The 16,453-nt window shown below is 40.5% G+C and overlaps 1 protein-coding gene across 1 annotated transcript; it reads left to right on the top strand.

The window, feature by feature from the left end:
• The first annotated feature begins 522 nt into the window (after nucleotides 1-522).
• Nucleotides 523-13,748, top strand: LOC116366522 (zinc finger protein OZF-like). Its single transcript, XM_031818616.1, has 4 exons — nucleotides 523-660; nucleotides 1,623-1,861; nucleotides 8,223-8,471; nucleotides 10,601-13,748. Exons 2-4 carry the CDS (start codon nucleotides 1,759-1,761, stop codon nucleotides 11,608-11,610), a joined length of 1,362 nt encoding a protein of 453 aa, XP_031674476.1. The 5' UTR covers nucleotides 523-660; nucleotides 1,623-1,758; the 3' UTR covers nucleotides 11,611-13,748.
• Nucleotides 13,749-16,453: the final 2,705 nt, after the last annotated feature.

Here is a 16,453-nt window from a genome sequence, read left to right on the forward strand (position 1 = left end):
TTTGATGTTTCTGTGAATTGGTTATTTAAACGTTTTAAATGATATTTGATCGATTTTATGCTAGACTTTTATATCTATTTTCGTTTCTGTGACAATCAATCAAAATAGTATTAATTACATGGCTTTGAATCGGTCTGGCTTCTCATGCGATTTTTTTAAAATGACCTCAATGACGGCCTACTAAGGAACAGTGGGTTACCTGCATTTTGCAGGGGCAGAACGACAGATTTGAGCCTTGTCAGCTCGGGGATTCGATCCAGCAACTTTTCAGCTACTAGCCCAACGCTCTAACCACTAGTGATGCTAGGATACATATGATATGCAGTGTGAGCTATAGTGAATAAGCCACTGCAGTTATGAAATTGATAAAATAATGGCCATGTATCAACTGTGTGACGACAGAATCTTTTTGGTATTTATTAGGATCCCCATTAGCCGCTGCAAAAGTATCAAAATTGTTCACTTCTCTCATTGACTTCTCAAACCCCGGCTTGTTCTGCTTCCCAAGCGTTCTCTGAAGTCTCGCGTTTTTACGTCTCTGGGTTTAGAAACTGGCAGTGGGGGAACAGGAAGTTCCGCGCAGGCGCGCATCATTCTTCAGAATAAAGGATACGTCAGAATTGTGCAGTCGATGTGTCCGTTTCTAATATATTACTACTGGTATGTAATAGCACGTTCTAATATCTAAAGAACATGTAATAACATGCTAGGTAACAAATACGTCAAGGTATTATCTCGTTTGGTGAAGGTTTTATGTGCTATTTTGGTGTCAAACAGCGTGAGTGAACGTGATAACTTGTTTACAAGTCACATAGAGACTTTGGGTTAAAGTTAGTCTCTGAGTGGATGTAACATTATCTCATTTCGTCAAGGTAATTTCATAAAGGATACATTTATTTGAGATTTCTGGGTTCGTTTTTGGTTTTGTGTAAAATTCACGAGGTGGTAAAATGGCGGTTCCCCCTCGGTCTGCATTAACGCACATCAGTGCAGGCAGTGAGGGTGCAGCAAGAGAGACAATTTTACGGTTGCGCTACTGTTTTGGAGCTAAATGTAATGATGATCAGTTTTCTACATGTGAACTAGTATTCAGAGACATTCAGTTGTATCTGTCTATCTATACATGTTACTATGGTGTGAACGGAAATACTTTTGGTTTTTGACTGGAATAATACAGTGAAGACAAGGTTATTCAGGAAAATGGTACATAGTGCTGCCTACAACCATATCTTGTACAAAATGTTTTTTGGGTCATTTATGCGTTTATGTGTATAGGGGATATCTACTATAGATTAAGTAATTTAAGTTGTGTAGTCTAATTTTAAAGTGTATACTTTGTCTAATGTGAATTCATTAATATTTTGTTGCCAATGCTTAGCTACCAGATCTATTGAAATGAGATCAGTGCTTGATTTGGACAGGAGCTCATCAGAGCTGAGTACCATTACCTCAAATTCCTACTGTTTGAACTCATGTTCCTCTTATAGAATATTAGTTAAACAGTATTGTGGCACTCCTGCAGCTAAATATAAACAATATTTTTGGATTATAAATTAAGTGCCAGAACTATCAAGACAATAACTTTTGTGTCTGTTTCTCTTTATTACTACTGGCTGACTCAGATTAAGTCTGAGGCCGGTAACGTCAACAGTGAGGACAAACCCAGCCTGCCTCTCTCCTTCCACACTGAGTCCAAACCTACAGTCACTGGGTCCTGATTGTGACAGTAGAGCCCAGTTTTTACAGCAGGATCCAGAGATGGCATCAGTGAAGCTGGAAGACTGCAGTCAAACAATGGAGCTGAATGTCAACATTAAAGATGAAGAAGAGGAGGAGAAGATTGTGAAATCTCTTTCTCATGGTAAGAGCAGGTTCTATCTAACGTAAGTTTGTGTTATTCATTCCAACTTCCCACTGTGTATGAAAAGTTGCAGTAGAACTGTTTCATGATGAACTGTTTCAATGAGAAGGTAGATGTTATTTCATGTTACTGAGACTTGCATGGTTTGACACCAGTATTGTCAGCATTTGTTTTATTCACTGGGCTGTCTGGAGTGATCAGAGAGGAGACTAAAGAGGTGAAGTAGACAAACTGCCAGTGTTTTAAAGTTCTATGAAACAAACCTTGAGATACTTTTAGAATAGTTGTATTCCCCTTTTGCATTGCACAGCCTACTTATATGAATACTTACAGGTAGCCTAGTGGTTAGAGCGTTGTGCCAGTAACCGAAAGTTTGCTGACAAAGTAAAAATATGTATTTTTCCCCTGAGCGAGGCACCCACAGTTCCCCGGGCGCCAAAGACGTGGATGTCCATTATGGCAGCCCCCCGCACCTCTCTCACATATATTAATTAGTTCCAAGTAGAACAATTACATAAATACAATTGTATTTTCTCTTTTCACCCCCCAACCCAAAGAGAGATGAAAACATAACAACCAAACATAAAGAAATCCAAGAATATAAATAAATAAAGTATAATATACAGTTGTAGATAATGCAGATTACGCTTCGACTAGAGCCAATATTCACATAAAATATAGAGAATATACAGATTTACAGTTCCAATGCTTCTACAATATCATCAGTTTGCAAAAACTCATTAAACAGATCCCAAATATAATGAAACTCTGGGGCTTTCTTCTTCACTATATAAGTACACTTTTCAAGAGCCAGGCTTGATGTTAATTATTGTTACCAATGACCAAGTGAGTGGGAACTGACATACTTCCAGTGGAGAGCAATTGAACGTCTAGCTTGTAATAGACAGAGGTCAAACATTTTTATTTTCCCTCCTATGTAAAGAGATATTCTCTGGGTAAAGATTTAGGAGGCATAGTTTATGGATTAGTGGTATTGGGGTAGAGGTCATCTCAGAGATGTAGCGCAGTACTGAGCTCCAAAATGTTTGTATCTCAGCGCATTTCTCCAGGCAATGATACAAGGTGCCTAAATGTGTGTTACATTTAGCACACAGATCTGGGGTATTGTGGTCAAATTTGTGGAGCTTAACAAGGGTGATATATGTTCTCATTGTCCAATTGTATTGCAAAAATCTCAGGCGGGTGTTTATTGTCTGTATCTGAGCTCTACAGCATATCATACCCCAGTCCTCTGCTGAAATATCTTCCTGCATATCTTGTATCCACTGAAGTCTCTTACTATCAGTGTTGTCTTTACGAGTAGCTACCATTTTCCAATATAATGACGTCATGTGACCTCTCCCATAACACTCATTAACAGAGAGCGTTTCTAAAGTGGTCAAAAGAGGTTCTAGGTCTGATTGTTTTAGAATGGAAAAGCTTCTCAATTGTAAGTATTTGAAAAAATGCTTTGTGGTAAATTAAATCTTCCCTTTAGTTCTTCAAATGACTTGAGCCCTTTTGTTGTTTTAGTCATTTTCTTGTCCATTCTTTTAACCCCAATCAGTTTTACCAGCTGTGAAATTGTCATCACACCAAATGGGTGTAAAACTGGATAATACCGGGGATTCACCCAGATATTGCTGTACTTTGTGGCATATAGTTGGTGTTTTTAACAAAGGGATTAGTAGTATTCTTCAATGTTAAGCCTGTTGTGGATATCATTTCCATGTGCAGCCAGGGTAGGTATTGTTTCCTGGAGAACAAAAACATTGCAGCTCTAATTTGTGCAGCCCAGTAATACCACTGTATGTTGCAACCCCCCTCTGTCAATGGCCAGATAAAGAAGAGGAAGTCTAAGCCTTTGTTTTCTGTTGCTCCAGGTATCTTTCAGATCTTTGGGGAAAATAAAGTTGGTGGAGCCAGAGGAATTGATTGAAATCGATAAAGACATTTGGGCAGAATATTCATCTTAATTATATTTATTCTACCAGTAATAGATAAAGGCAATGATGTCCATCTGTTGATGCATTATGTTACACTCGTTACCATGGGTTCATAATTTGTTGAGCTCAGGAAGCTAATTTCTGGTGTGATTTTTAATACCAAGATATGTGAAACCTTGTTCTGTATTCACAAATAGATGCTGTAAAACTGGATTCAGTATCTTTTTTTGTTGAGGAAAAGGATGGAAGATTTGGTTTTATTAGCTTTAAACCCCCCAAAACGGACAAGTTATTAATTCAATTGGAGAGGGAAGAGTTCTTTAGATCTGTTAGGAATAAGAGGGTGTCATCAGCATACAGGTCCACTCAATGTTCAAAATCTGTTTTAATTCCACTAATTGACCGGTGGGCCCTTACTGAAATGGCAAAAGGTTCTATAGCTAAAAGAAAGAGTCCTGGACTGGCCGGACATCCTTGTCTCGTCCCCTGAAAAAGCTTAAAAGGTTGTGAAAACAAGTTATTCGTGGCAACATCTGTAGTGGGGTCTGTATATCATATCTTATTCCATTTACAGAAGTAGTCCCCAAACCCAAATCTCTTAAGCACTTGAAATAAGACCACTCAACTCTCTTCATCAAGTGAGAGTATGGCAGTATTAGTACTCTCCTCACATTGTGAAAATCTTGATGATTTTCACAACGCCATTTTGGTCTTTGGATGGAGTTCTCCCGTATCTAATACACAATCTCCTTGCTAAGGCCTTAGCACTAATTTTGGAGTCTGAGTTCAGAAGAGAAATCGGTCTGAACTTTCACATTTTGTTGGTGATTATCCAACTTCAGAATGAGAGTAAAACACTCCTTAGAGAGGAGGGGAAGCAACCTTGCTGAAAGGATTCAGCATACAGTGCATTGGGAAACGATTCAGATCCCGTGACTTTTTCCACATTTTGTTACATTTTAGCCTTATTCTAAAATATATTAAATTGTTTGTTTGCCTCACCAATCTACACACAATACTCCACAATGACAACAAAAAAACAAACATTTTTTTAGACATTTTACAGCATGTGTATATAATGTGTTTATACACTACTCAAAAAAAATAAAGGGAACACTTAAACAACACAATGTAACTCCAAGTCAATCACACTTCTGTGAAATCAAACTGTCCACTTAGGAAGCAACACTGATTGACAATAAATTTCACATGCTGTTTTGCAAATGGAATAGACAACAGGTGGAAATTATAGGCAATTAGCAAGACACCCCCAATAAAGGAGTGGTTCTGCAGGGGGTGACCACAGACCACTTCTCAGTTCCTATGCTTCCTGGCTGATGTTTTGGTCACTTTTGAATGCTGGTGGTGCTTTCACTCTAGTGGTAGCATGAGACGGAGTCTACAACCCACACAAGTGGCTCAGGTAGTGCAGCTCATCCAGGATGTCACATCAATGCGAGCTGTGGCAAGAAGGTTTGCTGTGTCTGTCAGCGTAGTGTCCAGAGCATGGAGGCGCTACCAGGAGACAGGCCAGTACATCAGGAGACGTGGAGGAGGCCGTAGGAGGGCAACAACCCAGCAGCAGGACCGCTACCTCCGCCTTTGTGCAAGGAGGAGCAGGAGGAGCACTGCCAGAGCCCTGCAAAGTGCCTTCCAGCAGGCCACAAATGTGCATGTCTGCTCAAATGGTCAGAAACAGACTCCATGAGGGTGGTATGAGGGCCCGACGTCCACGGGCGGGGGTTGTGCTTACAGCCCAACACCGTGCAGGATGTTTGGCATTTGCCAGAGAACACCAAGATGGGCAAATTCGCCACTGGTACCCTGTGCTCTTCACAGATGAAAGCAGGTTCACAACGAGCACGTGACAGACGTGACAGAGTCTGGAGACGCCGTGGAGAACGTTCTGCTGCCTGCAACATCCTCCAGCATGACCGGTTTGGCGGTGGGTCAGTCATGGTGTGGGGTGGCATTTCTTTGGGGGGCCGCACAGCCCTCCATGTGCTCGCCAGAGGTAGCCTGACTACCATTAGGTACCGAGATGAGATCCTCAGACCCCTTGTGAGACCATATGCTGGTGCGGTTGGCCCTGGGTTCCTCCTAATGCAAGACAATGCTAGACCTCGTGTAGCTGGAGTGTGTCAGCAGTTCCTGCAAGAGGAAGGCATTGATGGTATGGACTGGCCCGCCCATTCCCCAGACCTGAATCCATTTGAGCACATCTGGGACATCATGTCTCGCTCCATCCACAGACTGCACCACAGACTGTCCAGGAGTTGGCGGATGCTTTAGTCCAGGTCTGGGAGGAGATCCCTCAGGAGACCATCCGCCACCTCATCAGGAGCATGCCCAGGCGTTGTAGGGAGGTCATACAGGCACGTGGAGGCCACACACACTACTGAGCCTCATTTTGACTTGTATTAAGGACATTACATCAAAGTTGGATCAGCCTGTAGTGTGGTTTTCCACTTTAATTTTGAGTGTGACTCCAAATCCAGACCTCCATGGGTTGATACATTTGATTTCCATTAATAATTTTTGTGTGATTTTGTTGTCAGCACATTCAACTATGTAAAGAAAAAAGTATTTAATAAAAATATTTCATTCATTCATTCAGATCTAGGATGTGTTATTTTAGTGTTCCCTTTATTTTTTTAAATATAAAAATGGAAATTTTTATTACATTTATACAAGTATTCAGACCCTTTACTCAGTACTTTGTTGCAGCGATTATAGCCTCGAATCTTCTTGGGTATGACGCTACAATCTTGGCACACCTGTATTTGGGGAGTTTCTCCCTTCTCTGTAAGGTCGTCTCAAGCTCTGTCAGGTTGGATGGGACATGGCGGCATTGAAAGGAGTGATAACAAGTTTAAAGTGTTGAGGTGGAGCAGTTGAAATAGAAGATTCCAGGTGTCTGTGACACCCGCCATTTGGTGAGACGTAGATCCGGTGTAGAGCGTGAGGAAACAGAAGACATCTGTCATGCTGATGTTTTGATGCAGAGTCTCTGCCAGATAAGGTCAAGGTAGGAAGTGTCAGTTATCCTGTGGGCGCTTTTGTTCCGTAAATACTACAGTGTTTTAGGTGTCAGGTTAATGGGCCTGTTGCAGCAGTGTGTAGGAGTGAGATGCCTAGATGTGAGAAGTGTGTAGGAGGTCATGAGATGAAGGAATGTGTGGTATCGTGGAGAAAGTTATGTGTGTTAGTTGTGGGGGTGCCAATGGGGCTGGAGATCTGAGGTGTCAGGTGAGAGAAAGGCAGATTGAGGTTGCCGGGGTTCCAGTAGTACAGAATGCCAAAAGACAATGCAGAGACAATTTCACGGTCTTACTACAGGTTTGAAGCTGAATGTAATGATCATCAGTTTTCTACATGTGTACTAATATTCAGACACATTCAGTTGTTTCTTTATGTGTCTATAAATGTTACTATGGTGTGGACAGGAAATACAATTGATTGAAATAATAAAGTGAAGACAAGGTTATTTAGGAAAATAGCACATAGTGCTGCCTAAAACAATGTGAATTTGGGAAATCTACTATAGTTTAAGTGCACTTACATTGTGTAGCTTAATTTATGTTGTGTAGACTAATTTTAAAGTGTGTACTTTGTCTAATATCAATTCGTTAATGTTTTGTTGTCAATGCTTAGCTACCAGATCTTTTGAAATGACATCAGTTCTTGACTTGGACAGGAACTCACCGGAGCTGAGTACCGTCACCTCAAATTTCTACTGTTTGAGCTCATGTTCCTCTTATAGAATATTAGCTCAACAGTATTGTGGAGCTCCTTACAAAGCGATTTTGGATTTACTACCTTTTTATTTGGGCATTTTTATGGTTCAGAAATGTGGTGGGTACTCTCTTCGTTCACTGGACTTTATCCTGCTAACTGTTCCAAATGTCCGAACTGAATTTGGTAAAAGGACTTTTATGTACTCTGCGCCATCGTCTTGGAACGCCTTACAAAATACTTTTAAACTGGAAGAACTTGTCCCGATTGGTGTTTTTAAATCGCTGATGAAGGATTTTGAGACTGATTCCCTGACCTGTCACTGTTTTTAATTAGCTGTGTTTGATTTTGTTATACTCTTGTGAATTCAATGGTTTTTACTAGATTACTTGTAGTTTTTCATGTCTGTCTGTAATTTTTGTAATGACCTGGTGCTGCTTATCTTGGCCAGGATGCTCTTGAAAAAGAGATTTTTAAATCTCAATGAGCCCTTCCTGGTTAAATAAAGGTTAAATAAAATGAATACAAATATAAACAGTACCGGGACCTATTTCAGTCCAAGTCAAGCACTGTTTTAGATCATTGAACAAGAAGAAATATCATATATTTTTTGAGGATAAAGAAAGTGCCATAAATGTCAAGACTAACTTTTTGTTGTCTGTTTCTCATTGTTACTATAGGACGGCTAGAATTAAGTCTGGGGCCGGTAACATCAACAGTGACGACAAACCCAGCCTGCCTCTCTCCTTCCACACTGAGTCCAAACCTTCAGTCACTGGGTCCTGATTGTGACAGAGGAGCCCAGTTTGCACTGCAGGATCCAGAGATGGCATCAGTGAAGCTGGAAGACTGCAGTCAAACACTGGAACTGAATGTCATCATTAAAGATGAAGAAGAGGAGGAGAAGATTGGGAAATCTGTTTCTCATGGTAAGAGGAGGTTCTGTTATTTATTCCAACTTCCCACTGTGTATGAAAAGTTGCAGTAGAACTGTTTCAATGAGAAGGCAGATGTTATTTCATGCTACTGAGACTTGCATGGTTTGACACCAGTATTGCCAGCATTTGTTTTATTCACTGGGCTGTCTGGAGTGATCAGAGTGTAGACTAAAGAAGTGAAGTAGACAAACTGCCAGTGTTTTAAAGTTCTATGAAATGAGTCTGTGTAGTTACTAACTCTTGTGATAGTGAGTGGAGGATGATATGAAATTCATCTGTGTAGTTACTAACCCTTGTGATAGTAAGTGGAGGATGACACTCCCCTTTTTAGCTTTCATCTCTTACCCACTTTTAGAATAGTTTTATTCCCCTGTATTGTACAGCCTACTGATATGAATACGTATGTCACCCGGTACAGACAGAAGAGGACTGGTCACCCCTTTGGGCCTGGTTCCTCTCTACATTTCTTCTAGGTTCCTTCTTTCTAGGGAATTTTTCCTAGCCGCTGTGCTTTACACCTGCATTGCTTGTTCTTTAGGGATTTTAGGCTGGGTTTCTGTAAAGCACTTTGTGACAACTGCTGATGTAAAAAGGGCTTCATAATATAAATTTGATTGACATGGACAGTACCAGTCAAAAGTTTGGACACACCTACTCAATCCAGGGTTTTTCTTAATTTTTACTATTTTCTACATTGTAGAATAATAGTGAAAACAAACTTTTAAATAACACATGTTGAATTATGTAGTAACCAAAAAAGTGTTAAACAAATAAAAATATATTTGAGATTCTTCAAAGTAGCCACCTTTTGTCTTGATAACAACTTTGCACACTCTTGGCATTCTCTCAATCATCTTCATGAAGAAGTCACCTGGAATAGATTTCAATTATTAACAGGTGTGCCTTATTAAAAGTTCATTTGTGGAAGTGCCTTATTAATGCGTTTGAGCCAATCAGTTGTGTTGTGACACTGTAGGGGTGGTATAGAAATGACAGTCCATCTTCTTTAAGACATGAAGGCCAGTCAATGTGGAATATGTCTAGAACTTTGAAAGTGTCTTCAAGTGCAGTCTCAAAAACCATCAAGCACTATGATGAAACTGGGCTCTCATGAGGACCGCCACAGGAAAGGAAGACCCAGAGATACCTCTGCGACAGAGTTCATTAGATTTACCAGCCTCAGAATTTGCATCCCATATAAATGCTTCACAGAGTTCAAGTAACAGACACATCTCAACATCAACTGTTCAGAGGAGACTGCGTGAATCAGGCCTTCATGGTTGAATTGATGCAGAGAAACCAATACTAATGGACACCAATAAGAAGAGACTTGCTTGGGCCAAGAAACATGAGCAATGGACATGAGACCAGTGGAAATCTGTAATTTGGTGTGATGAGTCCAAATATGAGATTTTTGGTTCCAACCGCTGTGTCTTTGTGAGACGCAGAGTAGTAGGTGAACGGATCATCTCTGCGTGTGTGGTTCCTACTGTGAAGCATGGAGGAGGCGGTGTGGGGGTGCTTTGCTGGTGACGACAGTGTCTGTGATTGATTTAGAATGTCACACTTAACCAGCATGGCTACCACAGCATTCTGAGGCGATATACCATCCCATCTGGTATGGGCTTAGTGGGACTATCATTTGTTTTTTCTACAGGACAATGATCCAAAACACCCCTCCAGGATGTGTAAGGGCTATTTGACCAAGAATGCGAGTGATGGAGCGCTGCATCGGATGACCTGGCCTCCACAATCCCCAGACCTCAACCCAATTGAGATGAGTTGGACCGCAGAGTGAAGGAAAAGCAGCTAACATGTGCTCAGCATATGTGGGAAGTCCTTCAAACTGTTGGTAAAACATTCCAGGTGAAGCTGGTTGAGAGAATGCCAAGAGTGCAAATCTGTCATCAAGGCAAAGGGTGGCTACTTTGAAGAATCTAAAATATAACAGTTTTTGGGGTTACTACATGATTCCATAGTTTTGATGTCTTCACTGTTATTCTACAATGTAGAAAATAGTCAAAATAAAGAAAAACCCTGGAATGGGTAGGTGTGTCCAAACTTTGGACTGGTACTGTATATGACACCAACTGATTATTCTTCTGATGATGTTCACACAGGAAACCATGGAGAGACATTATCTACATTCAGAGAGCAACAGCAGGAAGATCACAGAGCTAAGAGGTCTCACCACTGCCCACATTGTGGGGAGATTTTCTCATTTCTATCAAAGCTGAAAATACACCTAAAAATACACTTAGGAGAGAATCTGTATTCCTGTACTGACTGTGGCAAGGATTTCACAACATTAAAGGTTCTGATAGTTCATCAGAGAGTGCATGAACGGATACATACAGGATTGAAGCCTTACTTCTGCTCTGACTGTGGAAAGAGTTTCTCACGACTGGACACCTTAAAAAGACATGAACATATACATACAGGAGAGAAGCCTTACTCCTGCTCCGACTGTGGGGCAAGTTTCTCTCGACTGGGCCACCTAAAAACACATGAAGGTATACATACAGGAGAGAAGCCTTACTCCTGCTCTGACTGTGGAAAGAGTTTCTCTCGGCTGGGCCACCTAAAAACACATGAACGTATACATACAGGAGAGAAGCCTTACTCCTGCTCTGACTGTGGGAAGAGTTTCTCTCTACTGAGCAACTTAAAAGCACATGAACGTATGCATACAGGAGTGAAGCCCTACTCCTGCTCTGACTGTGGAAAGAGTTTCTCTCGACTGGGCCACCTAAAAACACATGAACGTATACATACAGGAGAGAAGCCTTACTTCTGCTCTGACTGTTTAAAATGCTTCACAACATCAAATGACCTGAAAGTTCATCAGAGAACACACACAGGAGAGAAACCTTACTCCTGCTCTGATTGTGTAAAATGCTTCACAACATACTCTGGTCTTGAAAGTCATCAGAGAACACACACAGGAGAAAAGCCTTATGCCTGCTCTAATTGTGTAAAATGCTTCACATCATCAACTAACCTAAAAATTCATCAGAGAACACACACAGGAGAGAAGCCTTACTCCTGCTCTGACTGTGGAAAGAATTTCTCCCGACTGGGCAACTTAAAAAGACATGAACTTATACATACAGAAGAGAAGTCTTACTAATGCTCTGACAGTTGAAAGAGTTTCTCCCAACAGGGCAACTTAAAAATACACAAACATATACATAAAGCAGGAGTAAGGCTTATCTCCTTTAACTGTGGGAAGTGCTACACAACGTCAACTGAGCAAAAAGTTCACCCAATAGGACACACAGGAGAGAAGCCTTGCTTCTGCTCTGACTGTGGGAAGAGTTTCTCCCAACAGGGCATCTTAAAAATACACCAATGTATACATAAATGAGAGAAGCCTTACTCCTGCTCTGACTGTGGGAAGAGTGTCTCCCAACAGATCCACTTAAAATGTCACCAGCGAATACACACAGGAGAGAAGCCTTACTCCTGCTCTGACTGTGGGAAGAGTTTCTCCCGATTGGCCACCTTAAAAACACATCAATGTATCCATAAAGGTGAAAAGCATCGTCAGTTGTCTCAGACCAGCCAAGATGAGTCACTACATCACCTCATTCTCATCTCATAAAGGAAGTGGTAACAGTGAATTTGATAACATTAACACTCTATTGTAATCATATATTTTTTCTCACTGTGTTAACCGTGCAGAGGAAAGGGAGCATTATAGAATGTCATTGTAAATGATCTTTCTCCATCTTTTTTACTACAAAACATAGAAATGCATCAACTTGTACTTTAGCATTTTAGCTAATAAGCAACTTTGCAACAACATTGCATGACCAAAAGTATGTGGACTCCTGCTCGTTGAACATCTCATTCCAAAATCATGGACTTGGTGCCCCTTTTGCTGAAATAACAGCCTCCACTCTTCTGGGAAGGCTTTCCACTAGATGTTGGAACATTGCTGTGGGGAATTTCTTTCATTCAGTCACAAGTGATGTTGGGCGATTAGGCCTGGCTCGAAGTCGGCATTCCAATTCATCCCAAAGTTGTTAAATGGGGTTCAGGTCAGGGCTCTGTGTAGGCCAGTCAAGTTCTTCCACACCGATCTCGATAAACCATTTCTGTATGGACCTCGCTTTGTATAGGAGCCTTGTCATGCTAAAACAGGAAAGGGTCTTTATCAAACTGTTGCCACAAAGTTGGCAGCACAAAATCATCTTGAATGTCATTGTATGCTGTAGCATTATGATTTCCCTTCACTGGAACTAAGGGGCCTAGCCCGAATCATGAAAAACAGCCTCAGACCATTATTCCTCTTCCACCAAACTTTACAGTTGGCACTATGCATTGGGACAGGTAGCATTCTTCTGGCATCCGCCAAACCCAGATTTGTCCATCAGACTTCCAGATGATAAGGCGGGATTCATAACTCCAGAGAACGTGTTTCCACTGCTTCAGAGTCCAATGGCGGTGAGCTTTACACCACTCCAGCTGACGCTTGGCATTGCACATCTGGGTGATTTTAGTCTTGTGTGCAGCTGCTCGGCCATAGAAACCCATTTTTTTGTGAAGCTCCTGACTAACAGTTCTTGTGTTGACGTTGCTTCCAGAGGCAGTTTGGAACTCGTTAGTGAGTGTTGCAACCGAGGACAGAGATGGGATGCCACCTGTCAATAACGGGTGTGGCTGAAATAGCCGACTCTACTAATTTAAAGGGGTGTCTTTATACTTTTCTGTTTATATAGTGTACCAAGCATGTTAGGTTAGCATGCAACTACTTAGCATTTTCATTAACGTTAGCAACAACAAATTGGAATAAGTAAAATATACGTATTGCATATTCGTAACATATTGTACGAATTGTAATTCGTAGCATACTATACGTCATACAAATCTTATTATATTGTACTACTCATTTTACATTTGTAGGCCACTGTAATGTAACAAAGCATACTGTATCATACTAAAGTGTGTGGTATGGATTTTTGTTACATATAGTACGTTTTGCTCTGACACCAAGTTGTCCCTCTGCAGTTCTCTGTGGGAATGCGCTGGTAGACACGTGTATCAGATAGAGATGGTGTGATTCGTTTTCACCATTAGTTTGGGTGGATTATTTTTAACTACATAACAACTTTTTTTTATGATATGCAGGCTCTGAAATGACTACAAGTGTTTATTAAATTGCCTTAGAAAACTAGATTGATTACTTTAGTCATTGGTTCATGTATTTGGATAACTGCAATGAACTTATTGATCTGCCTATGAAAAATAAACATTCTACATGAATTTGTGCTGGTCATACTTGGTTTTTTGGGTTATCTATACAGAAAATACTATGATTTGTTTACTTCATGGTATTCAAAATAATGTACACTCAAAACATGTCACTACATCTCTAGACATCACAATGGGGATAAGCCAATTTGCAGTATAAATTACTTAAATATGTTTCTTATTAAATAACAGTTAAATAAAACAAAGTATTATTTCTTATTTTAAAGTGCTTTATGTGGTGCCAAAGTCCAGGGACAGCATTAACACCACAATCCAATAATGACCCAGTTACTATTGTGAAATGGAACCAGAGGAAGCTTGTGTTACCTTTCTCACACCACTACAGTATTCATTCTTCATTGTTAGAGCTCAATATATGCCCAGGATTATATTCAGGCTCAGACTGTTGAAATGCCCTGTTGATTATGTAAACAGTCTTGTAGAACTCTGGTATTGATGGTGCAGTTTAGGGCGTCATTGTTATGAATGCTCAGACTAACAGAGCTATGAACTCTCTTGTCGAATGGAACCAGAGAGGAAGCTGCATTACCCTTTCCATCCCCATTGTTCAGAGTGGAAGAGCTGTGAACTCGTCTGTGATGGAACACGTCTACCACAACCTTTCCTACTGTGTTAGTAAACACCACAGCATTTTAGGAAGCCATTGTTCAAAATGTGTTCATACGTAATATTACAATGGGAGGGGGTGTGGCCTGCACAGAGGAGAACCGGGAAGTTGACCTCAGACTTCTATTTAGAACTGGGATCAGCGAAACTGGAAGACTGCAGTCAAACACTGGAGCTGAATGTCAACATTCTAGATGAGGAGAAGAAGATTGGGAAATCTGTTGTTCATGGTAAGAGCAGGTTCTATCTATAATTTATCTTGATAATTTAGACGTCCATACATTATGACCCAGTCTATTGTTAGGTTGAATTCTGACATCCAATTCTCTTCATAGCTTTTGAACGAGGAAAATGTGGAATTGTAATTTGGGATACTTTGTGTATTGACTGGAATTGACGCTAACAGCGGGGGATGACATTGCTAACAATTTTCAAAGGGAAGTTGGTTTTGAAGTTTCTGTCCTATGTCTGAGAGATTAAGAAAGATCAGTAAAACATATGTTTACCTGTATTTAACCCCTTTTTTCAATATATATGTCTCAACATAAAACATTTAAACTTGTACCTGCTACCTTCAGACACTAGTGGGCATCCTAGAGCAAAATGTACTTGTTTGTGAGTCTCACCTTGTAGGCTACAGACAGAAGTTAGTGTCTCCTGGTCTGACAAACAACACCGCAGCTCTGCCACCTTCCACCACAGATGCGGAAGGCTGACATCAGCGGATGTGTTGAATTGAGACACAGCCAATTCAAAATACATCTCTAGCTTAAACAGAAGGCTTTTGATGGGGATTGTTCATTATTAAGCTAATTTGATTTTGACGGGGATGCGGACATTGACTCTTGGGTTTTTTAAAGCACACCAGCATATACATAAAGAAGAGATGCTGGTAACACTTCCTTTCATGAGGTCCTTATTATAGGCTCTAATTAATAATTGCCAGCAATATACCCCCCTGCTAGCTAGCCTCTGAAGCTAAGCAGGGTTGGTCCTGGTCGGTCTCTGGATGGGAAAACAGATGCTGCTGGAAGTGGTGTTGGAGGGCCAGCAGGAGGCAGTCTTTCCTCTGGTATAAAATAAAATCATAATGCCCCAGGACAGTGATTGGAGACATTTCCCTGTGTGCCATCTTTCGGGTGGGACCTTAAACGGGTACCCTGACTCTCTGCGGTCACTATATATATATCCCAAGCCACTATTCATAAGAGTAGGGGTGTTTACCCAGGGTCCTGGCTAAATTCCCAATCTGGCCCTCATACCATCATGGCCACCTTAATCATCCCTAGCTTCCAATTGGCTCATTCATCCCCCCTCCTCTCCACTGTAACTATTCCCCAGGTTGTTGCTGTAAATGAGAATGTGTTCTCAGTCAATTTACCTGGTAAATAAATATAGATGTAATTACTGAAACCATCTGGGTTTACTTGGTTGAGCTTACAAAACAGATCTAAAATGAGTCTCATCTCAGATGAGGAATACGACACTTTCAAAGCACATGTAATGTTTGCCTAAATACAATGTAATTTCGAGTTCTTACACAGGATTTAGCTAGTTAAAATTAAGTATATCTTTAGGAGTAATTAATGTGTACCTATACAGTACATTACCCACTCTGACAACCTGGCCCTCAATTAAAGCTTGTGAAAATGACATCCAAGTGGGAGAACAAATACACTAGTACAACACAGAGTATATTTAATATCTGCACAAGTACCAATGTAATTACTAGGTGTTACACAGGATTTGGCCAGTAATAATGAAGTCTATCTGGTGGGGTGCTACTTGTAATTACAGGGAACCAATAGCCAGTGGTGGGAAAAGTACCCAGTTGTTATACTTCAGTAAAAGTAAGGATACCTTAATTGCAAAAGTGAAAGTCGTCTAGTAAATACTTGAGTCAAAGTATAGGGTTTTAAATATACTTAAGTATCAAAGTAAAAAATATTATCACATTCCTTATATTAAACGAACCAGATGGCACAATTGTAAACAAAATAAATTACAATTCAAAAATTCAAAACATGATTTAATAGCCAGGGGCACACCAACACTAAGACAATTTACAACAAAGCATTTATGTTTAGTAA

The sequence above is a fragment of the Oncorhynchus kisutch genome, unplaced genomic scaffold (assembly GCF_002021735.2).
Source record: "Oncorhynchus kisutch isolate 150728-3 unplaced genomic scaffold, Okis_V2 scaffold1521, whole genome shotgun sequence".
In the NCBI taxonomy this organism is placed as follows: Eukaryota; Metazoa; Chordata; class Actinopteri; order Salmoniformes; family Salmonidae; genus Oncorhynchus; species Oncorhynchus kisutch.

What these genes read in the sequence shown, in the direction of transcription:
- LOC116366522 (XM_031818616.1), top strand. Translation starts at nt 1,759, where the DNA reads ATGGCATCAGTGAAGCTGGAAGACTGCAGTCAAACAATGGAGCTGAAT. An exon ending in TGTGAAATCTCTTTCTCATG is followed by an intron (nt 1,862 to 8,222) that starts GTAAGAGCAGGT and finishes TTGTTACTATAG; the next exon opens with GACGGCTAGAATTAAGTCTG. An exon ending in TGGGAAATCTGTTTCTCATG is followed by an intron (nt 8,472 to 10,600) that starts GTAAGAGGAGGT and finishes ATGTTCACACAG; the next exon opens with GAAACCATGGAGAGACATTA.